Raw genomic sequence first — 24,429 nt, 5'->3', positions numbered from 1 at the left:
CGCAGTCACATGCAAAGGCGTACGAGAAGGCGCTACTCATGGTGATGACATTGTTTGGTCCCGACATCTTTAGCTTGAGGTAGGTATAGTTGGGGATTGCCATGAATCTTGCATAGCATGGCCGCCCTAAGATGGCGTGGTAGGACCCTAGAAAGTCCACCACTTCGAAGGTGAGGACCTCTGAGTGGCAGTTGGCCCAGCTGTCGAACATGATAGGCAGATCGATCTGTCCAAGCGGGTATGCCTACGCTCCTGGGATTACCCCACAGAAGGGGGAGCTCATCGGGCAGAGCTCCGATCAGGGGATGCACATGGCATCGAGGGTGTCGATGTATAGGATGTTGAGGCCACTGCCCCCATCCATCAGCACCTTGGTGAGGTGCTTCTTGCGGATGATAGGGTCGACAATAAGCGGGTAGCGTCCTAGTCTTGCAACGTAGGAGGAAGGGTCCCTCTTATCAAAGGTGATCGGGGATTCCGACCAGCTGAGGAAGGAGGGGACGGTCGTCTTGGCGGCGCATGGCTCCTTATAGCATACCTTATGCTAGCGTATAGTCCAGATGGTGTCGGACCCACCAAAGATCATGATGCACTCTTCAGGTTCAGGGAAACCATCTCCGTCCTTGCCTGCCGTGCCTCCCTTCTTGGCTGCTGGCTCCTTGCCGTCTCCCTCCTTTGACCCACCGGCCTATTGGAGGAAATATTTGAGGAGCTCGCACTCCTTGTAGAGGTGTTTGATGGGGTAGGCAAGGTTAGGGCATGGACCATCCATGAGTTTGTTGAAGTGGTCAGGCAGTCCTTGTTGGGGCTACCTGGGTGTGCGATCAGCCATGGCAACCAGCATAGTGTTGTCCGACCGGCGCCGATCCTTCTTGTTCTTCTTGCCCCTCTGAGTGGAGGGGCCTTCATCTAGATCCATGTGCTTGGGCTTGCCTTTGTCTCAGCCTCTGCTAAAGACTGCTCCAACCGCCTCCTGTCCAGAGGCGTGGTTGGTGGCAACATTGAGCAGATCATGGGTGGTACGGGGTTTTAGGTAGCCAAGCTTGTGGATCAGGGACTCACAATTTGTCCCAGAGAGGAATGCGCTGATGACGTCTGCGTCGACGACATCGGGGAGGGAGTTGCATCATTAAGAAAACCAATAGATGTAATCCCATAGGGACTCATTGGGCTCCTACTGATAGCTCTTGAGGTCCCAGGAGTTTCCCGGGCGGACGTACGTCCCCTAGAAATTCCCAACGAAGACCCTCTTGAGGTCCACCTAGTCGCGGATGCTGTCGTGTGGAAGGAATTCAAGCCATGCCTGAACATGTTCCCCTATGCAAATGGGAAGATATTGGATGATGAAATAGTCATCATCCACTCCTCTGGCTCAACAGACGAGCTGGAAGTCTTTGAGCCAAATGCCTGGGTTTGTCTCCCAAGTGTATTTGGTGATGTTGGAGGGAGGCTGGAAATGCTACGGGAACAGTGCTCTCCGGATACGCCGGCTGAAGGCCTGTGGCCCTAGGCCCTCAAGGCTGGGGCTCCAGTCGTTCAGCCAGCGGCCATGCCTAGGGCACGTTTCACCCTTCCCTCAATGGTTTGGCCAGGATGCGTGTCGCCTACTGCCGTACGGCGGATTTCGTTATCGTGTCGGGCCTGATGCTAGTCGCTAATGACGCTATGAGTGTCCTGGTGCGGATTGGGCCACTCGCGTACCGGTGGCCGATGTGGAGCAGGCGCTCGGTCAGACCATGGCGCGACTACCGCACCCCAAGCCAAGCCTGTTGGCTACAGCGGCGAGCGAACAAAGCTATCCGACTGGCGTGTCCCTATCCCCCCAGTGGGGAGAGAGGGCGTGGGTCGGAGTTGCGATGCGGAGCTTTCCGCCTGTTGGATGACAGTGGCCTCTACTAGAACCTAGAGCTTTCGATAGACTGCTCGCTCTTGGGGGTCTACAGGCTCAGGAACACTACATAGAAGCATTGCTGCAGCAGCGATATTCTAGCCGGCCCGGGCGAATTATGGGACATCGTTCCCCTCATTTACGATGTCATGCTGGACCTAACGAGCGTGACCTCAGGTGCCACCCACTGGGCCATGCGCATGGGGCGCAACATGCCACACCGACCGTGCCAGTGCCGGTGGTGGCTGGTTCTGCCACCGTTGTCGTAATTCCTCGACGTGCGCTTGCATAGATGCGAGGGCCTCTGCACGTAGTTCTGGAGGGGTGTGAGTTTGCACAGACTCCACAACCACCGGTGGCTGTCTTGGACCATCCACCATAGCGCATTCCTAGGACGGACGGTGGCGGGGCGCCACATCACCGATGCTGGAACCATCGCTCTCACCCTCATTATCCGGGAGTTCGTGGGAAATGACAAGAGCGAAGCCTACCATTCCTATGAATTTGGATGTGAGTGGGGATGGTGCCAGCGCCCTTTGGAGCCCCTGAGCATAAGCATCTGCGGAGGACACAAGGCCATTGGGGAACCATCCATACGGTGTTTATGGTGTAGGCGGTGTAGTCCCTCCGGGTGATCGGTGGGAGATAGTAAATAAAGGGCGAATAAAAGTCATGCCATCGAAGTCACGTGTCCTAGAGTCGATGGAGGACGTCTCTCCGATGGGTGTTGGGTCGTGAGTCTCCTCACGGAGGTGGAGTATGCCAAGCCGGTCGGCAACGAAGTCCAAACTTCCGAAGAGGAAGGCCTAGGATGGCTCGAAAATGGGTGGAACCCGCATCCCAGTGGGCGAGAGTGAGGGAAACTCCAACGAGCCGAAGCGAATCATATCGCCCAAGCCCACCACGGCGGGGGTGGTGGAAGAATGGGTCATCCGATGACCAAAAAAGTGTTGAACGTACAGCATCTTCCCCACAGATGGCGCCAACTATCGGTACAAAAAGTGACCAACTAGTGAATATTTGTAGTTTTGCTATACGTTGTGATCAGAGGTGGCCTAGCACTCAATGACATAGGATTTATACTAGTTCAGGCAACGTGCCCTACATCCAATTTGGGTTGGTCGGTGACTTCATTACTAAGCCCAAGTGCTCAAAGTCTGCAGTGGGGTTACAAACGAGAAGGAGAAAGATGGGGCGTACTAGAGGCCCGGTCGGCTCCGGTTGAAAGGGCTGAGAGTGACGGGAACTCCGCTATGAGCTAAGTGTTCAAGCATGTGCTTGAGGTCCAAACCTGGCAGTTCTATGTTGTGAGCTATTGGACTAATGAATCTAAATGAACTGAGCTTGAATGAATTGGTTCTCCCTATTGGAGGGAGTGCATCCCCTTTTATAGATGAAGGGGATGGCTTTACAGGTGAGAGGGATAGGGTACGGATGTTTTTAAGCCTTGTTGCCCATGCCGATGAGGATTGGATAATGGTAGGCACCCACAACATTGTTGATGTCACTGTAGAATGTTAGGTGTACGTGGGAGGTTGCGTTGTCTTCTTCAGGAAGGGTTGATGTTGGTACCTGCAAAATACTGCTGGATGCCTAGAGGCATGTGAGGAGTCTCACCACGTTTATCAGGTATGGTGAATCTCGACGCCTACAATACTATTGATGCCCAGAGGCATGTGAGGGGCTTTTTGCCATACGGGAGTCCAGCGGTGCCTACAATACTGTAGGGATAAATGTTGGTGCCTACAATATTGTTTGTGTTAGGGTGGTTGTGGAACATTGTTCCCATAGGTGTACAGGGTATGGTCCCTGTACTGTGGTTTGACTTGCGTGCTGCTTTCTCTGTTTGTCCCTGGTCCCTTCTGAGCGGGCGTCCCTGGTCAGATGGCCCCAGTTGGCTTAGGTTACGTCGGTCGGAGAAGAGCGGCGAGCAGGGTTCTTACGTACCCCGATCGGAGAGACGTGGGGTCAGAGTCGGAAGTAGGCCTTGGGGTAGGCCTTCTGATCGGAGAGGCCATCTGGAGGCGGCTGGAGCCCGAATCGAGCACTCCGGTCGGATAGGTGGGCCATAGTAGCCGACGAGCAGGCGTTGCTCTTCTTAGGCCAGGCCTTCTGGTCAGTTGCTGGGCCGCCCCTTTGCCCTATTGTTTTTAGACTCTTGGGTCAAGCCTTGGCATGGAAGCCAGTCTCTGAGGGACCCCAGGTTTATGAACCCGACACATGGTGTGTGTTTTGGGGTTCCTAGCTGGGCTACATTGATTCACAAATTGCCGTGTAATACGGTACGACTTGTCTACGATCTAGCACCATAGTAAGAATAGAAAGATGAAAGATGATAAAATGGATCTGATTGCTCCACTCTTGCTTGAAAGTAGAACATGTGCTTACATAGAAATGGTTAGCTAATGAACTAATCAGGACTGCTAATAAGGAATATACATAAAGATTTACTGCTAATAATGCTTTTTGCAAAAAGGAAACCCAGCAAACCATAAAGCCTATCATATCCTTTGAAGTCAGAAAATTATTCCCACTAGTCAGGTAAGTCTTGTGAGTACATTATGTACTCAAGGTTTATTTACCCCTGTTGTAGGTGTAGCTTGAGGAGTAGCTGTTGTGTGGAAGATTCTTCTAGTGAGCATAGATGAATCCTTGTATCTTATCATTAGATGTTTAATTTAATTCAGCTGTTTAAATTCCACACTCTGAACTTGGTATTGTAATAATGTATTTATGAGAACTCTTATTGTATGAAATGGACTAAGTATTATAAACTTGTTCTCATTATTAGATCCTGGAGGAAAAATGTGGATTGTTCGAGCTCTCCCTTGGGGTGTGCTCGATGGAACCGTTCGATATAGCTTGCTTTTAGGGTGCTTAGTGTCTAGTGGAAGACTAGCGCCTCTGAAGGTGTGTTGTTTCAGGTGGTTTGGCCAGAGGATGACCTCGCGCCAGAGTCTAGGACTGTGTTTGGGACTGGGGAAGCCGAGTCACCTTTGAGGTCATCGTGCTGTCAGTCGTAGACCACCACGCTAAAGTCGGCCACCCCAAGCTCCTCCTCCCTATCGGCGTATGCGCCTCCTTTCTGGCAAGTCTCGGGAGGCCATCCAAAACACCGTTGGTGGCGGATGATGATGATGACAGTAGTGAGGAGTCCAATGACTGCTGCCCCTCAAGCTACCTCAACACCGTACGTCGCCCAACAAAGGTAGGCACGGTGCTCGCTAATGCTAGGACTCACCCTGCTCGGGTTAGGGCCATGCTAGAGCAGACCCCGGTCGACAGGGACATAGCCATAGGCGGAGAAAGCACAGTCGACCTTGTCCATAGCTGGTGAATGGCTTGTCTATGCAGCCAGTGGAGGGTCATGTCCCTGCCCGATAGTGTCTCGACTGCTATGGATGGGTACCGGCTCACATGCGGCTCGGTCTGTGCTACGGCGCCTACCAGCGTATCTCTGCTCCGGACATCGACAGCTGGCGTGAGGTTCAGTCATAGGGGTTGTCATGTAGTGCCAGTAGGGCATGCCCTGCCCACACTACATCGGTGAACTAGCGGCCCCCTAACCGCTATCTGGTAGACCTACTTGAAAAGTGCTTCAACTGTCTCTCCAACACACATAGGGTGGCAACCTATAAGCTGCCTCCACACTGCCTCCGATGCAAGGGGTTCCGACACCTCGCACGGGACTATAAGAGGAGGCGGTGGACGATGCCTCCTTCTAGCTTTGGTACATCTGGTGCCACAGAAGGCCAGCCATGATGACCTAACCAAGAGTGTGCCTTGAGCACCCAGCCGCATACTCAGGGTGACACGCCGAGCCTGGTTGGAGCTATGTCGGGTGCAGCTGTAGCCGTGCCAATTGTGGCTACGCGTGGTGGTAGTGGGCATCGACGTCGGAGACATCAGCGACTGATGAAGGTGGGCGACACCACTGTGGCAACGAGTGTCACCACCGACAGTCACAGGTAGTCAGTAGGTGCCACCCCAACGGCACCGGCCTTCACCTCGATCACTGTTGGAGCTCAGGTAGGTGAAAGGTCCTAATGGCTAGAGGGGGGGTGAATAGCCTAATAAAAATTTCTACAACAACACTTAACAAAATGGTTAGACAATTATGAGGCGAAGCAAGTGTTGCGCTAGCCTACTCAAAAAGCAAGCCACCTATCACAATTCTAGTTTAGATAGTATCTATTCACACAATAGCTATGATACTACTCTATGTTAGTGTGCTCTCAAAGGCTAACTAAAGAGCCACACCAACCAAGCAAGCAAGCTCTCATAACTAGCTACACTAAAGAGCTTGTCAACTAGTTTGTGGTAACGTAAAGAGAGTGATCAACAAGGTTATACCGCCATGTAGATGAAGGAACCAATCAATCACAAGGATGAATAATAATGAAGACCAATCACCTTGGAATCAATGATGAACACAATGATTTTTTACCGAGGTTCACTTGCTTGCCGGCAAGCTAGTCCTCGTTGTGGTGATTCACTCACTTGGAGGTTCACGCGCTAATTGGCTTCACACGCCAAACCCTCAATAGAGTGCCGCACAACCAACACAAGATGAGGATCACACAAGCCACGAGCAATCCACTAGAGTACCTTTTGGCTCTCCGCTGGGGAAAGATCAAGAACCCCTCACAATCACCATGATCGGAGCCGGAGACAATCACCACCCTCTGCTCAACGATCCTCGCTGCTCCAAGCCATCTACATGGCAGCAACCACCAAGAGTAACAAGTGAATCCCACAGCGAAACACGAACACCAAGTGCCTCTAGATGCAATCACTCAAGCAATGCACTTGGATTCCCTCCCAATCTCACAAAGATGATGAATCAATGATGGAGATGAGTGGGACGGCTTTGGCTAAGCTCATAAGGTTGCTATATCAACGCAAATGGCCAAAGGTGTGAGCTTCAACCGGCCATGGGGCTTAAATAGAAGCCTCCATGAAATAGAGTCATTGTACCCCTTCACTGGGCACAATGCGGGGTGACCGGATGCTCTGGTCCGATTGACCGGACGCTGGCCCTCAGCGTCCGGTCATGTGATTCACGCCATGTGTCCCCTGCTTCAAATACTATTCGTCAGATTTCAATGGTCATCAGCTGACCGGACACTGCACACAAACTGACCGGACGCTCAGCCTCTAGCGTTCGATCATTTCTAGTAAGGTTCTAGAAATGATTTTCTTTGATCGGACGCGTCCGGTCATGCTTGACCGGACCCTTCCAGCGTCCGGTCACTCAGTGACATTTCTCTATGCTGCCCGATAATAGGACAAGACCCTGGACCTCAGCGTCCAGTCAGTCCAAGACCCAGCGTCTGGTCATATGACTGACGCCAGCGTCTTTGCTGCCACACTTGACCGGACGCGCCGGTTCCTCTGAGACCAGCGTCCGGTCACTTAGTGACCAGCAAGACTAACTCCTTTTCACCTCTAACTTCTTCAACTTTGCTCAAATGTGCCAACCACCAAGTGTATCACCTTGTGCACATGTGTTAGCATATTTTCACAAGCATTTTCAAGGGTGTTAGCATTCCACTAGATCCTAAATGCATATGCAATGAGTTAGAGCATCTAGTGGCACTTTAATAACCGCATTCCAATATGAGTTTCACCCCTGTTAATAGTACGGCTATCAAACCTAAATGTGATCACACTCTCTAAGTGTCTTGATCACCAAAACAAAATAGCTCCTATGGTTTATACCTTTGCCTTGAGCTTTTTGTTTTTCTCTTTCTTCTTCCCAAGTCCAAGCACTTGATCATCACCATGGCATTATCTTCATCATACTATGATCTTCATTTGCTTCACAACTTGGAGTGTGCTACCTATCTCATTATCACTTGATAAACTAGGTTAGCACTTAGGGTTTCATCAATTTACCAAAACCAAACTAGAGCTTTCAATCTCCCCCTTTTTTATAATTGATGACAACCCTTTCACAAATATATGAATTGAAATTCAATTGAATCCATGTTGCTTGTCCAAACATTTTACCATTTGAAAAAGGATATGGACAAGTTTCATGAACCCCAAATGGTAGCAATTGCTCCTCCTACATATGTGTTAAGAGTTTGGATTGAAGCTTGCACATATGCTTAGATAGGAAATATAGGAGACAATGTCTACCAAATGATGCTAAGGTATAAAAGATGGACCTTTGAAGCGTGATACCAATCGGAGTGCACCATTATACCATCCTTAGCACTATGGTTAGCTTTATACCACTTGGAAACATACTTTGAAAGGATACTACATGTAAACACTTACTTGAAAATGAAATACTACTTGTAAACACTTACTTGGAAATGAAAGTTATCTAATGATTTTATTTTATCATTCAATCTTACAACTAGCATACACCACTCAAGCATGGATATTGAAATTTAAAACTTGTGCTATGCAAGCAAACATATGAAATGCACATTCAAAAGCACCATACAAGTTCATGAGCTTGCTCCCCCTACTTGTGTGCTCAAAATTTTAATTGATCTCTTTCTTTTGTCATATCTCTCCCCCTATGTCAAACTCTCCTCCTATTACTTATATCTTTGTTTCTCTTCCCCTTTGTGTTGTCTTTTCACTATCTTTGTGCACTATTTCTCCCCCTTTGTCATCAATGACCACAAAGGTTTTAAAAAATAGATAGGTAGAGATTATCAATGTCAATCAATGGGGTGAGGATCATTTTCTCAAATTTGGTTCAAACTAGGGTATTTGCCAAAGATATTTAACTCGGTTTGATCCAAGGACAAGCTTCTTCACACCTCCAAATGAGGGTTATCTTGTACCATATTGAGTTAAACACTTAAAGCTCATTTTCAAGATTAAACACTAGGTTTATAAGCCCACAAACATGTCATATGCTACCACTAGATCAAGTCAAGCATAGAAGCAATAGCGATACCATATAGACATCAAATTCATTTGATTTACATGAATGAGCCTAATAAAATGGAACCACTTGAAATGTCCTAATAAAATTGAAAATGTGACTAGATACACTAAACATGTCCTTAGCAAGGATGTATGTCATGCCAATCAACTTTTACCTTGGATTGCTCGAAGGAGAGGCATGTCATATGAGTGGGGGGTGCATCAACACATATTTGAGAAATCCAATATGTTCAACTCATTCCTTAGCTTGCAAAACCTTTTCTCATCCAATGGCTTGATGAATATATCAGCAAGTTGATCTTCGGTGCCTACACACTCAATGCAAATGTCCCCTTTTTGTTGGTGATCTCTTATGAAATGGTGGCCGACATCAATGTGCTTTGTTCTTGCATGTTGAACCAGATTGTTGGTCAACTTGATTGCACTCTCATTGTCACATAGCAATGGCACTTTCTTGAACTTGATTCCAAAGTCACTCAAAGTTGCCTTCATCCAAAGTACTTGTGCCCAACAACTACCTGCGGATATGTATTCGGCTTTGGCGGTTGATAATGCAACACTATTTTGCTTCTTTGATGACTATGAAACAAGTGATCTTCCCAACAATTGACATGTGCCTGAGGTGCTCTTCCTTTCAACCTTGCATCCCGCATAATCCGAGTCAGAGTAACCAACTAGCTCAAACTTTGCACCTTTGGGATACCATAAACCAACATTTGGTGTATGCTTCAAGTACCTCAATATTCTCTTTGTAGCCTTCAAATGACTTTCTCTTGGTGAGGCTTGAAATCTTGCACACATGCATACACTAAACAAGACATCCGGCCTTGATGCGGTCACATAGAGTAGGCTTCCAATCATAGACAGATACAATTTTTGATCCACCATATTTCCACTTGCATCACTATCCAAGTAACCATTTGTTCCCATTAGTGTGCTAATGACTTTGCTATCACTCATGCCAAACTTCTTGATCATGTCCTTGATATACTTGCCTTGACTCACAAATATACCATTCTTTAATTGCTTGATTTGAAGACCAAGGAAGTAACTCGACTCTCCAATCATGGACATCTCAAACTCATTAGCCATCATCTTTCTAAACTCATCACAAAAGTCTTGATTGGTTGATCCAAATATGATGTCATCAACATAGATTTGCAATACAAATAAATTTTTTCCAATCTTCTTGATGAAAAGAGTGGTGTCAACCTTGCCCATTGTAAACCCTTTAGAGAGTAGGAAGTCCCTCAATCTCTCATACCATGCTCTAGGTACTTGCTTCAAGCCATACAATGCCTTCTTCAACTAGTACACATGGTCGGGCTTCTTGTCATCTTCAAAACTAGGAGGTTGCTCAACATATACTTCTTCATTGATGTAACCATTGAGAAATGCACTCTAAACATCCATTTGATAGAGCTTTATGTTGTGGGCACAAGCATAGGCTAGCAAGATTCTAATTGCTTCCAATCTAGCAACCGGGGCATATGTTTCTCCAAAGTCAAGACCTTCAACTTGTGTATAGCCTTGTGCCACCAATCTTGCTTTGTTCCTTACTACTATCCCATCTTGATCTTGCTTGTTTCTAAAGACCCATTTGGTTCCAATCACATTGTGTCCCTTTGGTCTTTCTACCAACTCCCATACTTGATTTCTTGTGAAGTTATTCAATTCTTCATGCATAGCATTTACCCAATCAACATCTTTCAATACTTCATCTATCTTCTTTGGTTTAATGGATGACACAAATGAGAAGTGTTCACAAAATGAAGCCAATCTTGACCTTGTTTGAACACCTCTTGAAATGTCACCAATGATAGTGTCCAATGGATGATCCCTTGCAATATTTGTTGGTTGGAGCATTGTAACTTGATTGCTTGCACTTGCTTGATCATTTGGTTGAGATGATGTACTAGCCACTTGATTTCGTTCATTATCATGAGATCCACTTGCACTAACTTGATTTGTATCATCTTGCACAATTGAGTTAGAGAGCACTTGCACTTGATCATCTTCATCATCATTCACTTGCCTAGGCCTCAATTCACCAATATCCATGTTCTTCATGGCATTTGAAAGTTGAATGCCTCTAACATCTTCCAAGTGCTAGCGCCCCGTCCGCGCGTTGCACTCCATTTCACGCGCTCAACGTGGGGCCCGCGCTGCCAAGCGGCAAGAGGGGAAGGGGAAGATGCCTCCGATTCAGAAGGACCCGGTCGCAACGCTATATGGGTGCCTTGCTGGCACCGAGAGGAGGACACACCGTGACGATGCAGCGGAAAGCGAGGAGGAGAGATGCAACACCCGGTTTGCCTTTGAAACATCTAAATATAACAGTTGCAACATACGTCTGAAGACAGATGAAACACATGAAACATGCTTCTGAAACACTTAAAAAAAGACCTGAAAATACTTGAAAACCATTGCAAATATATATAACATCTAGATAAAACATATGCAACTCCAAATAAACACACTTGCGACATACATCCGGAAAACACAGATGAAACATTGGTAACAGACCTTTACAACATACGTATACAACTATTACAACATACGCAACATCCTGATATACTTTTACAATATCCATCTAAAACATTTGCAACATACCTCTGAAACATTTGAAACACTCGAAACATACGCTTGCAATATGCGCTTTCAACAAAATATGGTAGCCAGGCGGGCGGAGCACGGCACACGGGATCCCGGCTATGCGGTCGCGGTGGAGAAGGAGGATAGTAGTGGACGGGCGACTGTGCGGGCCCTAGCGATAGGGCGCACGTGGTGCCCGCGGTGGAGGCGACAGCAGCTATCGGGTGGTGCGGCCTCACGCAGCTAGCATGCCGCGACGGTGCGTTCGTGGGGGGAGCACGCCGCGGTGATGGAGAGGAAGGCCGGCGGGAGGCGCAGTAGAGAGAGAGGCGTGTGAGAGCCGCGGCGGAGCCGGTCATGGAGCGGACTCGCGGTGATGCGTGATTTTTTTTAATCCGTGGTGACGAGAGGGGAGCGGGGCGCAGATGGAAGTCTGGCTCCATCATTACCGAAACAAGATCCACATGCCACATGCCACATGGCTATGTTCCGTTGAAGAAAAATATATGTGCAAGTTTTGACGTAGCCATGAGGCATGAACCAAACAATTGTCCAAGTTTTGGCACTGCCCTGTTGGCCTGGTTGACCCTGGCCAAATTTTGGCTTTGCTTATTACATTTGTTCTACAACCAAACAGGCGCTCAGTGACGTCGGTTTCCGCCGCCCTTGTCACTGAATCCGCGTCCCATATGGCCACACTCTACTGCCTCGCCGCGGCCAAGCAGCTGCGGTCCCTTCCCCGTCCCCGGCCACCAAGGAAGCCGGTGGCAGTACCGGTAAGAGCCCAGGATGGTGATCCCGTGCGGTCAGAATCGGGGTTCCCTTGGGGAATTTGGGTTGACGGGTGTGGTCGGAGGGCTTGGGTGGTGCAATGCCTGGTGTTCGTTGAAATGTCTGCGCGGACTGTCGTGTCTCTTTTTGCCTCTCTCTTTACTTTTTTCTTTCTTGGACCGTTAGCTGCATCAACGCTAACTGAACATCGGTGCTGTGTGTCCACCTTGCAATATTCAGCACAACATCGTAATGCATCAGAGGATGCTAACTGAACATCAGTTCTGGCCACATTGCATTGTTTGATTTGGGCATTGCGGATTTGAATACCGGGGATTTGCATGTTTTGGACCTGTTTAATGTCTGAGTATGACATTGCCAGCGTGCATAATATATGTGCATGCTGTCTTATATGGTTCGCGTTTTATTTGCCCTGGCCTATACGCACCGTGGTTTAGGTGCAGAGTTCAATCTATTAGTTGTATGAGTGATGCTTATAATTTATCTTATTGATTCTAGTTATTATAATTCTGTAGCTGGCTCTTTGACAGTTTACTTTGTCTGCAAAGTGTTCTCATGCTGTTATTAGTTTTAGCGATATTAAAGTGACTTTATTGAAACATCAGGCTTATCCTACTTCTTTATAGAACTGTATCATTAATGATTTTGTAGTTCTCAATTCTTATTTCTACTGAACTTGTCATAGTCACAGAGTACCTGATGCAACAATTGATGGCAGTAGGCACCCTTTGGAGTTGTCAAGGATGTCTGTGAAACTAAATGGAATTCAAATACCAATTTATGCTATGAATTATATATTGGTACCACGGCATCATCCAGCAAGTATGTGGTGCCTCTCATTTAGGTACTTTTTCTGAGCTTGCTTGTAAATTTAATTTTGTTTCAATGTAATCAATTCTTGTTGGTGCTACAATCACAGGAAAAGAAACAACACAGGATAGAGCTTGCATTTAATAATTAATTGTAGTGGTCGGAGGGTCTCACCAACTGCTGGAACAACTGTTGCTACATGCTATCAGCTGGATGATTTGTGATACCATTATCGAGCCATGATCTTCTGTATATGATAACTTGATAAGGACGGCATTTTGCCAATGGATGCTGAAAAAATACTGCTGTATGGTTTATTTAAGCAAGACCAACACATGCTTGTTGTCTGGTACAATCAGGAGGGTGTTGTGTATGTTGATGTTTCACTTGTAGGGCATTCAATTTAGCATGGGGAGATACCTGAGATATCCTCAGATTCTTCAACCTTATAAGTTGTGTTCCAGAACATTTGCTGAAGAGGACATCTGAATAGTGAAATAACAGTATTTTGTGATGGTGACTTTTTATTTGGTATGATGTTTGAGGTGAGCTGAGTTATTGAGTACTTAATTGGTATCAGTTCATCTCCAAGTTGTAATTGATAGTTAACTGCTATCAGATGAAGTATTAATGTCAAATTTGTTATCTTTTCAGAAACAAAATAAAAGATGGATAAGAGCTCAGAGACCACAGACCATAGGGAACTTCCAGTGTTCTGTCACAGACATCTTCCTTAATATTCCCATGGAATATGAAACAGAGACTACTAAAATGCATAGGGCTTTACCTGTACTAGACATTAGTACGCTACTTGCTATTTACATTGCACTGGTGAACTTGATACAAACATGCTGGCCTATCCCTAGTAGTTCCTACATGTAAACCTAGTTCATGATGCACATCCACTACATCTAACTTACCAGTGGTCTCAGGATACCATCTATATCAATGGTCGATGATTCATTAGTATCACTGCATGAGGCTTGTGCTGTCAGGCTCTGACTCTCACTTGGGTTTTGCCAGAAGTTCCTGCGTACACCACTTGAGCTCAGGCTATTTGCTGCAAGGCTGAGGTCTGTCAGCAAAGGCTGCAGAGGGGTGCTGCCTTCAAGCAGGCTAACAACTTTCGACATCTTTGGTCTGAGTGTAGGTGCTGCAGTTGTGCATAGCAGGGCAACATTCAGCATGAGGAGCGCCTCTTCTGTTGAGTAATTTGATCCTAGATCTGGATCTACCAATTCCAGTAGAGTTCCTCTTTCATGTAGAACACAAGCCTGGAAAAGATTTGGAAGATGCCGTTAACTTACTAATCGAGGTATGTACATCTGAATAACATAAGAACTGGTAGGGTTTGACATTCTGATATAACACAATTTCCTCTGGCTATGCAGAAAATGAGGTACTGTTTTCTCAGTTGGTCACTCTAGTCTAGAGGTAAAAATCATAACAATGACTACTCTGTGGCTCTCTTGGGTGGAAACCCTCTCGTAAATCCCTCCCTTACAGATTCACCTCTCTCTCTCTCTCTCTCTCTGTCTTCCCTATTGCAACTTATGTTTCTGTACAGTTTCTTAGCCCCTTTCTTTATATATATGTAGTATTTATACAAAAATAAGATCTCCCCTACTCTATCCGTTTCAAAAAAAAGAACACTCTGGGATGGCTAGAATTTTTTTCTTAAGGATCAAATAAGTCAGAATTTGATGCACAGTGGAAATTCATGTATAAACAGAAGTTTTTTTAGTAAGTACAAAAGGACAGGATGCAGGATTTGAGCTAATGTTACTGTTGATATGATAAGTTAATATTAAATTCGCTTCCATATGAAACATCCTAGTGTTTAACAAAAAAAGGATCATGTCCCAACAATATGGACAACTCATTTGTAGCAGAAACAACTATCTGAGGTCATTGCTTCAATGTAAGGTGATCATATAGCAAACCCCCATCCAACATGGTCTAAACTCCAAACTGATGTTTACGAATGGATCAAGATTCAGGAGTTACCCAATCTAAAAGATAAACAAAGTCTTCCTTCGGCCTGTAGTTTGTGTTACTTTTTCCGCTGACAATTTCCAAAACAACAACACCAAAACTGTATACATCAGCTTTGTCTGTTAAATAACCACGCATAGCATACTCAGGAGCCATGTATCCGCTGCATGAATACAAAACAATCAAGTCATCTGTAAGTTATGCTGTTTTATAGACTTACTAACAAATGCTCAGATAAGTTCTTCAAATAGGAACTGATTAATATCATTAAGTGTCTTATTCAGGGAAACTGTCAATATGCTGCTGACTTCATATTTCTCTAGTGTTTTCTCTATGTTAAATATTTTCAGTGTTTATGAGGTTTTTAGTGTTTTCCGCTAGGTCAAATGTTCCCATGTTCGTTGTATCCATTGCTTTCAAAGTTCAAACTGTCTTCCCTTCTAGAGATTCTTATCTGTAGCCTTAAGGTCAATAGGATTTTAAAGAAAACAAGGGTATGGGATGAAAACACTTACATAGTTCCAGCTACTTTTGTGCTTATGTGGGTGTGATCATCTTCATTAAGCTTTGCTAGCCCAAAATCTGAGATCTTGGCATTCAAATCTTTGTCGAGCAGTATATTGCTGGCCTTGATATCTCGGTGCACGATCCTTATTGCAGAATCCTCATGCAAATATGCTAGACCTCTTGCTATTCCAAGGCAAATCTTATGCCTTGCTCCCCAATCCATTCTCAATCTATACTGTTCAACTGGACACAGCGGTAACATTCCGTAGACATAGTCTGAGTTCTATGTAGCATAAGTTTAAAAAGGGTAAACCAAGAAACATGGAGAGTATTTTTACCGAAAAGAGCTCGTGCAAGGCAATTGTTTTCCATATACTCATAAACTAGCGACAGCTGGTTTCCTTCTGTACAGCAGCCATAGAGTTTGACAAGGTTAGGATGCTGCAGTGCAGATATCATGCCTATCTCATTCACGAATTCCCGATTCCCTTGTTTAGACCTTGATGACAACTGCTTGACAGCGATGATGGTGCCATCAGATAATAAACCCTGTCGAGTCAGTGAAGGCAATGTGCCAGTGTAAGAGTTGTACTTTAGGTCTTTAGCAGTATTAACCTCAGAATAATTTATGTGTGCAAAGCAATGCTAACTGACCTTGTATACTGAACCAAATCCTCCTTCACCAATCTTGTTAGCTGCATCGAAGTTCCTAGTTGCTGCTTTGATTTGACGCAAGGTGAAGGAGCCAATTTGCAGGTCAAGGGCTCTGAGTTCTGCAGGATTTATGTTTGGTCATTATACTAAGATACATAGGGATGATTTCTTTGTTCCCACAGCAATATGCAAAAGCTTTACTATGCTGGCTTAATTGTTTGTTGTCAAGGAAAAATTTTAAACTATGAGATCTCTGTTTATTTTGGATCCACGGTATTATCTTGCAATTCCTAGTGCAGCTTAGTTAGGTGTGCTCTAGCATGTGGAGTTCACAAAAAATTGAAAGATAGTTACCAGTTTATTAAATAACACAAAATTTGAAACAAGAAAAATAACCATATACCTTTATGCATCGAACTCTTTCTCTGCTTCTTAATAATACAATAAATGCCGACGATCAGAGCAGTGAATATTGCTACAATAGGGATTCCAATTATTAAAGCAATAGATGCCCTTGAACTCCGTTTTTTGCTACTTCCAGCTTTGGGAGGCTCAACAGCCAATGGAATCTGGAAATCTGAACATGATCAACATAAACCACAACTGCCAGATCAGTATGGGAAATAACAGCTTTCTTTCGAAACTATAATCTGCAAGTGTTCAATATTTGTGTCAGGATTCAAAGGAACAGACTTGGAGTTACTGATATTGCAGATATCAGTGGGCCATAAGAACCTCTATATGGAATGCCAGTTGTCCCTCTTCCTGCCCAATAGAACTGAATCTCTAGTGTGTGATTTGTGACATATGTTTGAAAAGACTTGATAACTGGCTTTGCAGCCGCACCGGCCGACTGTTCAATGTCGAAATCCTCTAGCACCATTCTTCCCTGAGGTTAAAGAGCCCATCTTTTATATCACTGCTAACAAAGGGAAGTTTTATAATAGAAAGGAAACGACTAACATCTAGTTTACCTGTATAAACACGTTGAATCTTCTTTTGCCAAGGCTATAATATGTGCTGTCATTTGTGAAAACAATTTCAGCAAAATGGAGATTAACTGTGTAGCTCCCACTTAACATGCAAAGCCCATAATATGTGAGGGAAAGAGGAGAAAGACGGGCTTTGGTGTACAGATCTGAATTGGGCACAACCAATGTTGATGCGCTTGTTGCAATGTAGTCATCGTCATTTATGTTGTCATCCATGAAGTTCCCGGTGCTGCTGAATGCCCAGTTCAAGCCTGGGGATACATACAGCAATGATGCCCCTTTGGGTGTTGTGTCAGCTTCATATTTAGTTCTATTGATAGTTGCTTCTTTGTCACCGCAATTGATATGCAATGAAGAGTGATCTGCGAAAATGTGTAGGTAAGTTTTCCTTGCATCTGAAACAAGAACACTAGCTATGACCTTGGCTTTATTTACTAAAAAAACAATGTACCTTTGTGTAGGAAGTAAGCCCTAATACCAGTAAGTGATTTTAAGGGGCTTGTGTTTAGCACTTTTACTAATAATCCTACAGGCTATAGCAATCTTTAACTTATCCAAAGTTCATTAATCATTATCAATGCTGCCCTTGTCTGTCATAATAATAAACAAAATCGACTTGTTGGGGAAAGACCGCCCCCACAGACTGCACTAAGAAGATTAGAAGAAGTTTCTCGGGTGCAGGCCGAGAGACACCCGAAAGGTTGGCTGTCCTGAACATGCCACTGAGCGCCCAGGACACATGCCGACAAGGTGTATCTCAATGCATTATGGTGTACCGATGCTTTAGAACTAACTGTGAATCAACACTAGGGATCAACTTACATTGTCCATTCGAAGCAACACATGGAAAATTCCTCTTTAAGCATGGCTGAATACTATTTCTGTGCACGGAAGGCAAACGTGGGAATTAGAACATTTTATTATGTCTAGACAGGTCCATGGTTTAAACTTTATTATTAAATTGAAGCAACGAGCTAAAGGATCTTACAAACTGTTCGCTTCAGCTGAATAGCTCTCCACGAGATTGCTGCAGTTGAAGGATTCGTAGGAAAGGGTTATGTTGTGTATTTTCTTAAGGATTCTGAAGAGCAAGAAGACAAGGTATCATGCTAAAGCTTTCTTACACACTCCCTTGAAGGCATTGGCTAGGACCTGAACTCCCTGTCGTGAAGTTATTAAAAGATATGTCCCTGCATATGATCATTTTCTGTTATATTGGGTTGTATTGAAAGCTTGACTTCTTGTCGCCAAAAAAAAAGAAAGAAAGAAAAAGAAAGAAAGAAAGAAAGAAAGCAAGCTTGCCTTCTTGCTTTTTAGTTCCATAATATGGGGTACTTAATTACATGTACATACAGGTATTGAGCAATTTTTTTCTATGCAGCCACCAGTTAAACAAGAGTGGACATAGGAAGAAAACTCAACTGGTTCAATGCTATTTCCATCATTACATGTATCATGGATGCATTTTAAAAATAGAAACATTTTATCAGTTTTCTACTATTCGTGTATGAAGACCATTTATCCAGCAATTGGCATAGTATTAACACACCATCTTAGAATTAGAAAGTTGAAGTTGTACTTTCTTAAGTTCTTAACTTTTATGATAGCTCTAAAACGTCCTGGAAAAGAAAGGTATGCGGTATTTCCATGGATGTTTGTAGGTATCGGCTCATTGACCTATCTATTTATAAGAGATATGGGTTCTTGATTCAGCATTGATGCCTCAGAGTGTGGAAGTAGGTTATTACTCACGCAATCTTGTTTCTTCTTAGTAACCATCCAGGTATGTTCCCAGTGAGTGAATTTCCAGTTAGATATCTGCAGGCAATTTTGGTAGAAGCACATTCAAGAAAGGGGCACAATGAAGTATCATGTTTATTTCAATTTATGAAAGTGCCACTACTTACATGTAATCCACAGCTCCCATGCTAGCAAAAGAAGGTGGTATTTCTCCACTCAGTTTATTAAAGCTGAGATCCCTGCATAGACAATGTTATAATAAAATATGTGAATAATAAAAACATTCTAGCGCTTACATAAATTGTGATTTATTACAGATGCTTAAGAGTTGTCCATGTGCCAATGTAATGAGGTATGCTTCCACTGATGGAACAGTTCCTTAGTACCCTACATTTGAGTATCATATGAGATATGACAGACAGCATATGGCAAGCTTGAACTTCAGTAAACCACAAACTTACAATTTGTTCATGGATGTCATTCGACTTAAATCAGGGAAAGATGAACCACTACCTCTCAGGTCACTAATCCTCCTGTTTCACACAGAAACACAACCAGGATTTAGTGAAAACTAATAATATCTTTTTTTATGGTGGAGCAGTAAGGACTTATACCCAGTAAGTGATTATCATTATATATATGTAAAATTATGAGAACAATAATTTCAAACATTTTCACTGACGTACAGATCAGAAAGGTTTGTCAATTCAGATAGGCTCGAGGGAAGTGGCCCTTCCAACAAAGATCCTTCGATTTGCCTGCACCAAGAGGAGTTACATACTTACAATACATAAAGAAGGTATAAGCATGTGATTTCTGCGGGTATAAGATATGTTTCTTCATAGATTCACTGACTCACAATTTTTCAAGCCTTTTCAATTTACCCCAAAAATCAGGCATCCTTCCAGAAAAATTGGTGCTAGAAATCCTCCTGTTACCAGTTTCAATAGTTAAAAATTAACAAAAGACTCTTCAAAGTGAAACGAAGTGGCAAAAGAATACAGATGAAGGAGTAGTCTTACAAATCAGTTATATTACTGAATAGCGAAAGAGCAGTTGGAAGGGGTCCAGTGAACTCATTGGTTGATAATATTCTAAGTTACAGGATGAGAATGTAAGTCATCAGAAACTACATTGACCAATAATCATATTTTAAGATAAATACACTCACAGCTTCTCTATTCGAATTAGATGCCCAATTTCAGGAGGCATTGGCCCATAGAACTCATTGCTTTCAATGCTCCTGCAAATTAATTTGCCAGCCATAATTCGGAAAGGGTACTCATGAAGTAATTAATAGAAATACTAGTTTCTTTCAGGCTCTTACAGGTTAGTCAGGGTTGTGATCCTCGTGAGAACCATGGGAAAAGGCCCTGACAATCTGTTCCCCATCAGTGACCTGCATGGCTTTGGCATCAACAGATCAACAACATGCTATGTGTGATTCTGTTTGTTGTACAAAATGAATTATTAAAATCTGGGCCATGGATGTTATAGTCAGATGAACAAGAATTCACTATTCTAACAAGACTGCAAAGGGAGACTACTAGATTGTTGGTCACTGCTAAATTTATTTATTTTTTCTTGTCTTGAACCTAAACAATATATGAACTACTGAAAAGGTTGGTATAGGTGCACAGATGATGACTAGTATACACAAAGTTGGCTTTTGACATGGGACAAAAGCCACCTAATCTATCACAGCATCCTGATGCGGGAAAAATTGTGCTTGGGACTGGTCTAATTTGTTGCTATCATAGATATTTCTTGCCGACACCCTAGGCCCTACACCACAGACGAGACAATCGGCCTGTTCGCTGGTTAGTTTCTGGGCTGGTTTGGGCTGGCTGGTGCTAGTTTATTGTGAGAGAAAAACACTGTTGGCTGGCTGGTTTGGGCTGGCTGAAACCAACAAGCGAACAGGGCACAAAGTGCAGGAAAATCACTACCCAGTGGCACGAATCTTTCCCTGAGGCTCCATAATCAGCTCCACACACTACATTTTGTTCTACTACCAGTCAACCAGTCAAGCAGACAATGGGCAGGTAAAGTGCAAGGGCACTCACAGTCCTTGTAACTTCATCCAGGCCCACTGGTCAGGCACTCCACCATGAAACAAGCTCCTGCTTAGATCTCTGCAGCACGGAAACAACGCATTTACGTTTTCTTTCTTTATGATATTATTTTTTAACGTAATTCTTTATGATATTATTACTATATGTGTTTTTTTGACACGAGGAACCTTCCCCATTTCCATTGATATCAACGGAAATACAGCGTTTTAATATTACTATATGTGTTATGTTGCCATAGCTCTTAACAGCTGAAGCTTGTGGCACCGATCATTTTGACCAACAGTTGACTAATTGAGATTGAAAACTCACAGCTGGAGGAGGTTGGGGAGGTCAGCGAAGTCTGGCGGGAGCTCACCGGAGAAGTTCTGCCCCTTGAGGAATCTGCAAATTAAAGATTATCATGGTGCCAACTGCCAAACCGGGTGATGTGGTTTCGTTGGCTCAAGAAATTAAAGAAAAGAAAATTGGGTCAAAAAGGAGTGTGTGGAGAAGTGAAGCGTACATCTCGGTGACATGGCAGACGGTGCCGTTAGAGAAGGTGCAGTCACAGTGCACCCCAGAGTCGCCTTGGTCGCAGGGACCGGTGCCGGCGGTGAAATCCCAGCTGGACACACCCAGTCTGACTGCGATCCGTCGAAGGATGCGCGCTGCAGAAGGAGATTGCAACAACACGGTTTCAGCAGATGGGGAGAACACAGCATCTGAGTTGAAGAGAAAGAGGGAGAACACAGCATCTGAGTTGAAGAGAAAGAGGAGGAAATTAAACGAATTTCTGGTTAGTTGCAGGCAGCAGCATGCCAGGCATTTTGCCCGTCTCGCTGAGACTCTGATCAGTGACCACATTCACATTTGCCAGATGATCTGTGAACGTCCAACCAAAGGCGTGTTGCCCTGAATTTCCAGGTAAGCATGCATTCCCCTAGTGAAGTTATGGAGTTCTTCATCCCCCCCCCCCCCCCCCCCCCCCCCCCCCCCACCCACCCACCCACCCCAAAAGGGAACTTTTGTTTCAAAGAAACTGTTTCTTGGAGATTCTTTGGCAGGTGTTGCAGCAATTAGGCAGCTCAAGGGCGAAGAGTCCGAAGCAAGGGTTGGAAGCTGGACAAGAAGGCTGCCTGGCAGGCAAAGAACATGCTCCATGCGCAGCCATTTGTTTTGCCTCAAAACCAGTAAGGCAACAACTGAACTGAAAAAGAAGGTGCAATCAATCAATGCAGTACAGCAGCGGGGCGAGAGTAAACACCTTCAGCTGGAACGAGGCTCGGAGTCGAACGAGCGGCCGCCTCGCTCCGCCCTGCACCATGGACGGCCTCGGCGAGCAGCAAGCCGAGGAAGAAGACCATGCAGAAGCAGCTCCAGCCACATGGACATGGCGGCCTACACGCCATCTCTCTCTGTTCCAAGTGGAGGTGGTGAACTGGCGATCAGGTGAAAGTAGTGGAGGGACCGGAGAGAGGAGTGAGTGACTTGCTATCTATATCCCTTTTTTCTCTCGTATATAAAAGGCATCTCGGTCTTTTGGAGTCTTCTCCGCAGTATCATTGGCGGCATCGGCATGGCACGGCATGGGTGTCGCTGCACCACTGCACCTCTCCGTACGAGACGTCTCACGAGTGCGCAGGTGGAATTGCTTTTTGGTTGCGCTGCAGCCTGCAGGTCTGTGAGAATCTCAAGCGGCTCGAGAGGGAAACCGTCCCTGTTTGGGATCAGGATGGGAAGCCGTTGACGACGAGGAGCAGAAGTTGGTCTCCTTGCCTGGTCTAACTTCCGGTTCCGGATGCAATGCACTACTGCCTGGTCCCCTTAAAATCTTTGACATGGATTATGCCAAAGATTTAAGGGGGTGTTGAGCTTGAGAAATTGTATTAATCATGCTCTTTGAACCGAAAAAAAAGAACCGAATGAATTAGGAATGAGGGATAGAATAATAATTTTACTAAAATTTGTAAAATAAACTCATGATATCTTAGACAAGATGATTGCTTAAACGGAAGGGCTAGCGCTCGAACGTCTGGACGAATGGCGCGTTCGGACGCCGCTCCTGCACCACCTCCGTACGCCCGCACGATTCGCTCGCCCACACTCAGGCGTACGCGGGGACAACCCGAGCCCGCTCCATTCTGACGTAGCACCGTGCCTCCTCCGTCACGCACGCCCACGGGAAGCCCACTCCCTTTTCACGTGCTCGCATGCACATGGGGGCCGATTCCAGTCACCTGCCCTGCCTGTGTATGCGCGCCACAAAGGTGTCCGCCGCCCTTAGGCACCCGCACGGTGACCCACGGCGGCGCCCCAGCAGCAGTAGCAGACGGCTGCGGCAGGCCACTGTCCACCAGCCATCGGCTCTATTGCAACATGTGCTCTCCCAGATATACTTTTGAAACATCTAGATAAAACACTTGAAACATACGTATGAAAACAAATGAAACACTTGAAATATACACTTGTATAGCCATAGCAACATATGCAATATGCAGATTTACTTTTGCAACAACCAAATCAAACACTTGCAACATACGTTTGAAACACCTAGAACACTTAAAAACATACGCTTGAAACATGCATATTATGTAACATCTAGATATACTTCTACAACATCCAGATGAAACACCTGAAACATATGTCTGAAATAACTGAAACACTTGAAACATACGCTTGCAACATGCGTATATAGCTATTGCAACATTTGAAACACCCAGATGAAACACTTGAAACATACGTCTGAAACACTTGAAAACACTTGAAACACGACATCGCTGACGACCATGGCCTACCTGTTGGGGAAGTGCAGTATCCAACAAGCTTGGGTCGGGGGATGTCGAGAACAACGACCAGCGTATACCTCCGCCGCAGGCCTCTGTACCACGTCCGCGCCACGGTGCGGGACATGGCAGGGAAGATCGGTAAGGAGGACAGATGGAGGCCGCCCTTGCGGAGGCGCTGGAGTGGCTAGAGGAGCGGGATAGCGCCATCGGATGAACAACGGAGGAGGATTATGAGGAGAAGCTCAGGGAGGTGGAGGTGTGCAGCCCAATCATCAAGAAGGTGGGGGCGGCGGGGATGGGGGCGTGGCGCAGGATGGGCGTGCGGCGCGGCGCAGGCTTGGCTTATGGTGAACGGAGAATGGATAAGAGAGCGGATGGATAAGATCGAGAGGGAAGGTGAGCAATGGACTGCTTTTAGTGGGATGTGGGCCTGCATTCGATGCGTCCGGACATTAGGTAAGTAGCATTATCGTTACTTAAACCCAGCACCTCGTCTGTGTTATATACACCCTATAACAAGGAACTAATCATACACTTCCCCTAGCTAGATAGTATAGTATCACATGCTAACAGTGTACACCTTCCCATCGGTGTGAACGCTCTCTTCAACATCCCAAGTAAGTATACGTGGTATAAATATAAATAAATAATAATAACTGTAGTTTTCATGCACATTTTTCAGGGTTCCTCTTTTGTTCTCCGGT

General features: G+C 45.1%; 1 protein-coding gene and 1 pseudogene across 7 annotated transcripts; one reads left to right on the top strand and one right to left on the bottom strand.

Moving 5' to 3' along the window:
- Nucleotides 1-12,049: 12,049 nt before the first annotated feature.
- On the top strand, nucleotides 12,050-13,490 carry LOC136548601 (probable NADH kinase; annotated as a pseudogene).
- Nucleotides 13,491-13,650: 160 nt separating this feature from the next.
- On the bottom strand, nucleotides 13,651-24,025 carry LOC136549765 (probable LRR receptor-like serine/threonine-protein kinase At1g07650). Of its 7 annotated transcripts, none has more exons than XM_066541171.1 (24): nucleotides 22,204-22,511; nucleotides 21,463-21,661; nucleotides 21,270-21,341; nucleotides 20,952-21,020; nucleotides 20,213-20,284; nucleotides 20,057-20,128; nucleotides 19,908-19,979; nucleotides 19,745-19,816; nucleotides 19,572-19,643; nucleotides 19,347-19,418; nucleotides 19,201-19,272; nucleotides 19,053-19,124; nucleotides 18,898-18,963; nucleotides 18,270-18,335; nucleotides 18,134-18,172; nucleotides 17,968-18,026; nucleotides 17,128-17,507; nucleotides 16,889-17,042; nucleotides 16,557-16,730; nucleotides 16,154-16,272; nucleotides 15,838-16,048; nucleotides 15,508-15,742; nucleotides 15,005-15,155; nucleotides 13,651-14,271 (listed from the first exon to the last, which is right to left on the bottom strand). In XM_066541171.1, exons 1-24 carry the CDS (start codon nucleotides 22,346-22,348, stop codon nucleotides 13,909-13,911), a joined length of 3,078 nt encoding a protein of 1,025 aa, XP_066397268.1. In that variant the 5' UTR covers nucleotides 22,349-22,511; the 3' UTR covers nucleotides 13,651-13,908. The 7 variants fall into 7 exon arrangements, with proteins under 7 accessions (XP_066397268.1, XP_066397271.1, XP_066397267.1 ...); XM_066541174.1 differs by lacking the exon at nucleotides 22,204-22,511 and adding an exon at nucleotides 23,735-24,025 and having other exon boundaries at nucleotides 13,652-14,271; nucleotides 16,847-17,042; nucleotides 21,463-21,607; XM_066541170.1 differs by having other exon boundaries at nucleotides 13,652-14,271; nucleotides 16,847-17,042.
- Between the last annotated feature and the right edge of the window lie 404 nt (nucleotides 24,026-24,429).

The sequence above is a fragment of the Miscanthus floridulus genome, chromosome 4 (assembly GCF_019320115.1).
Source record: "Miscanthus floridulus cultivar M001 chromosome 4, ASM1932011v1, whole genome shotgun sequence".
NCBI lineage: Eukaryota > Viridiplantae > Streptophyta > Magnoliopsida > Poales > Poaceae > Miscanthus > Miscanthus floridulus.
Note: the sequence above shows the minus strand (reverse complement) of the source record. Positions and strands in the feature narration are given on the sequence as shown.

Excerpts from the sequence above, each read along its gene's own strand:
- LOC136549765 (XM_066541170.1), bottom strand. The coding sequence starts at position 22,348 with ATGGCGTGTAGGCCGCCATGTCCATGTGGCTGGAGCTGCTTCTGCATG. Across the intron at positions 19,980-20,056 it reads CTAATTCGAATAGAGAAGCT|AATATTATCAACCAATGAGT; the intron begins GTGAGTGTATTT and ends CCTGTAACTTAG. Across the intron at positions 17,508-17,967 it reads TGTTGCTTCGAATGGACAAT|ATCACTCTTCATTGCATATC; the intron begins GTAAGTTGATCC and ends ACATTTTCGCAG.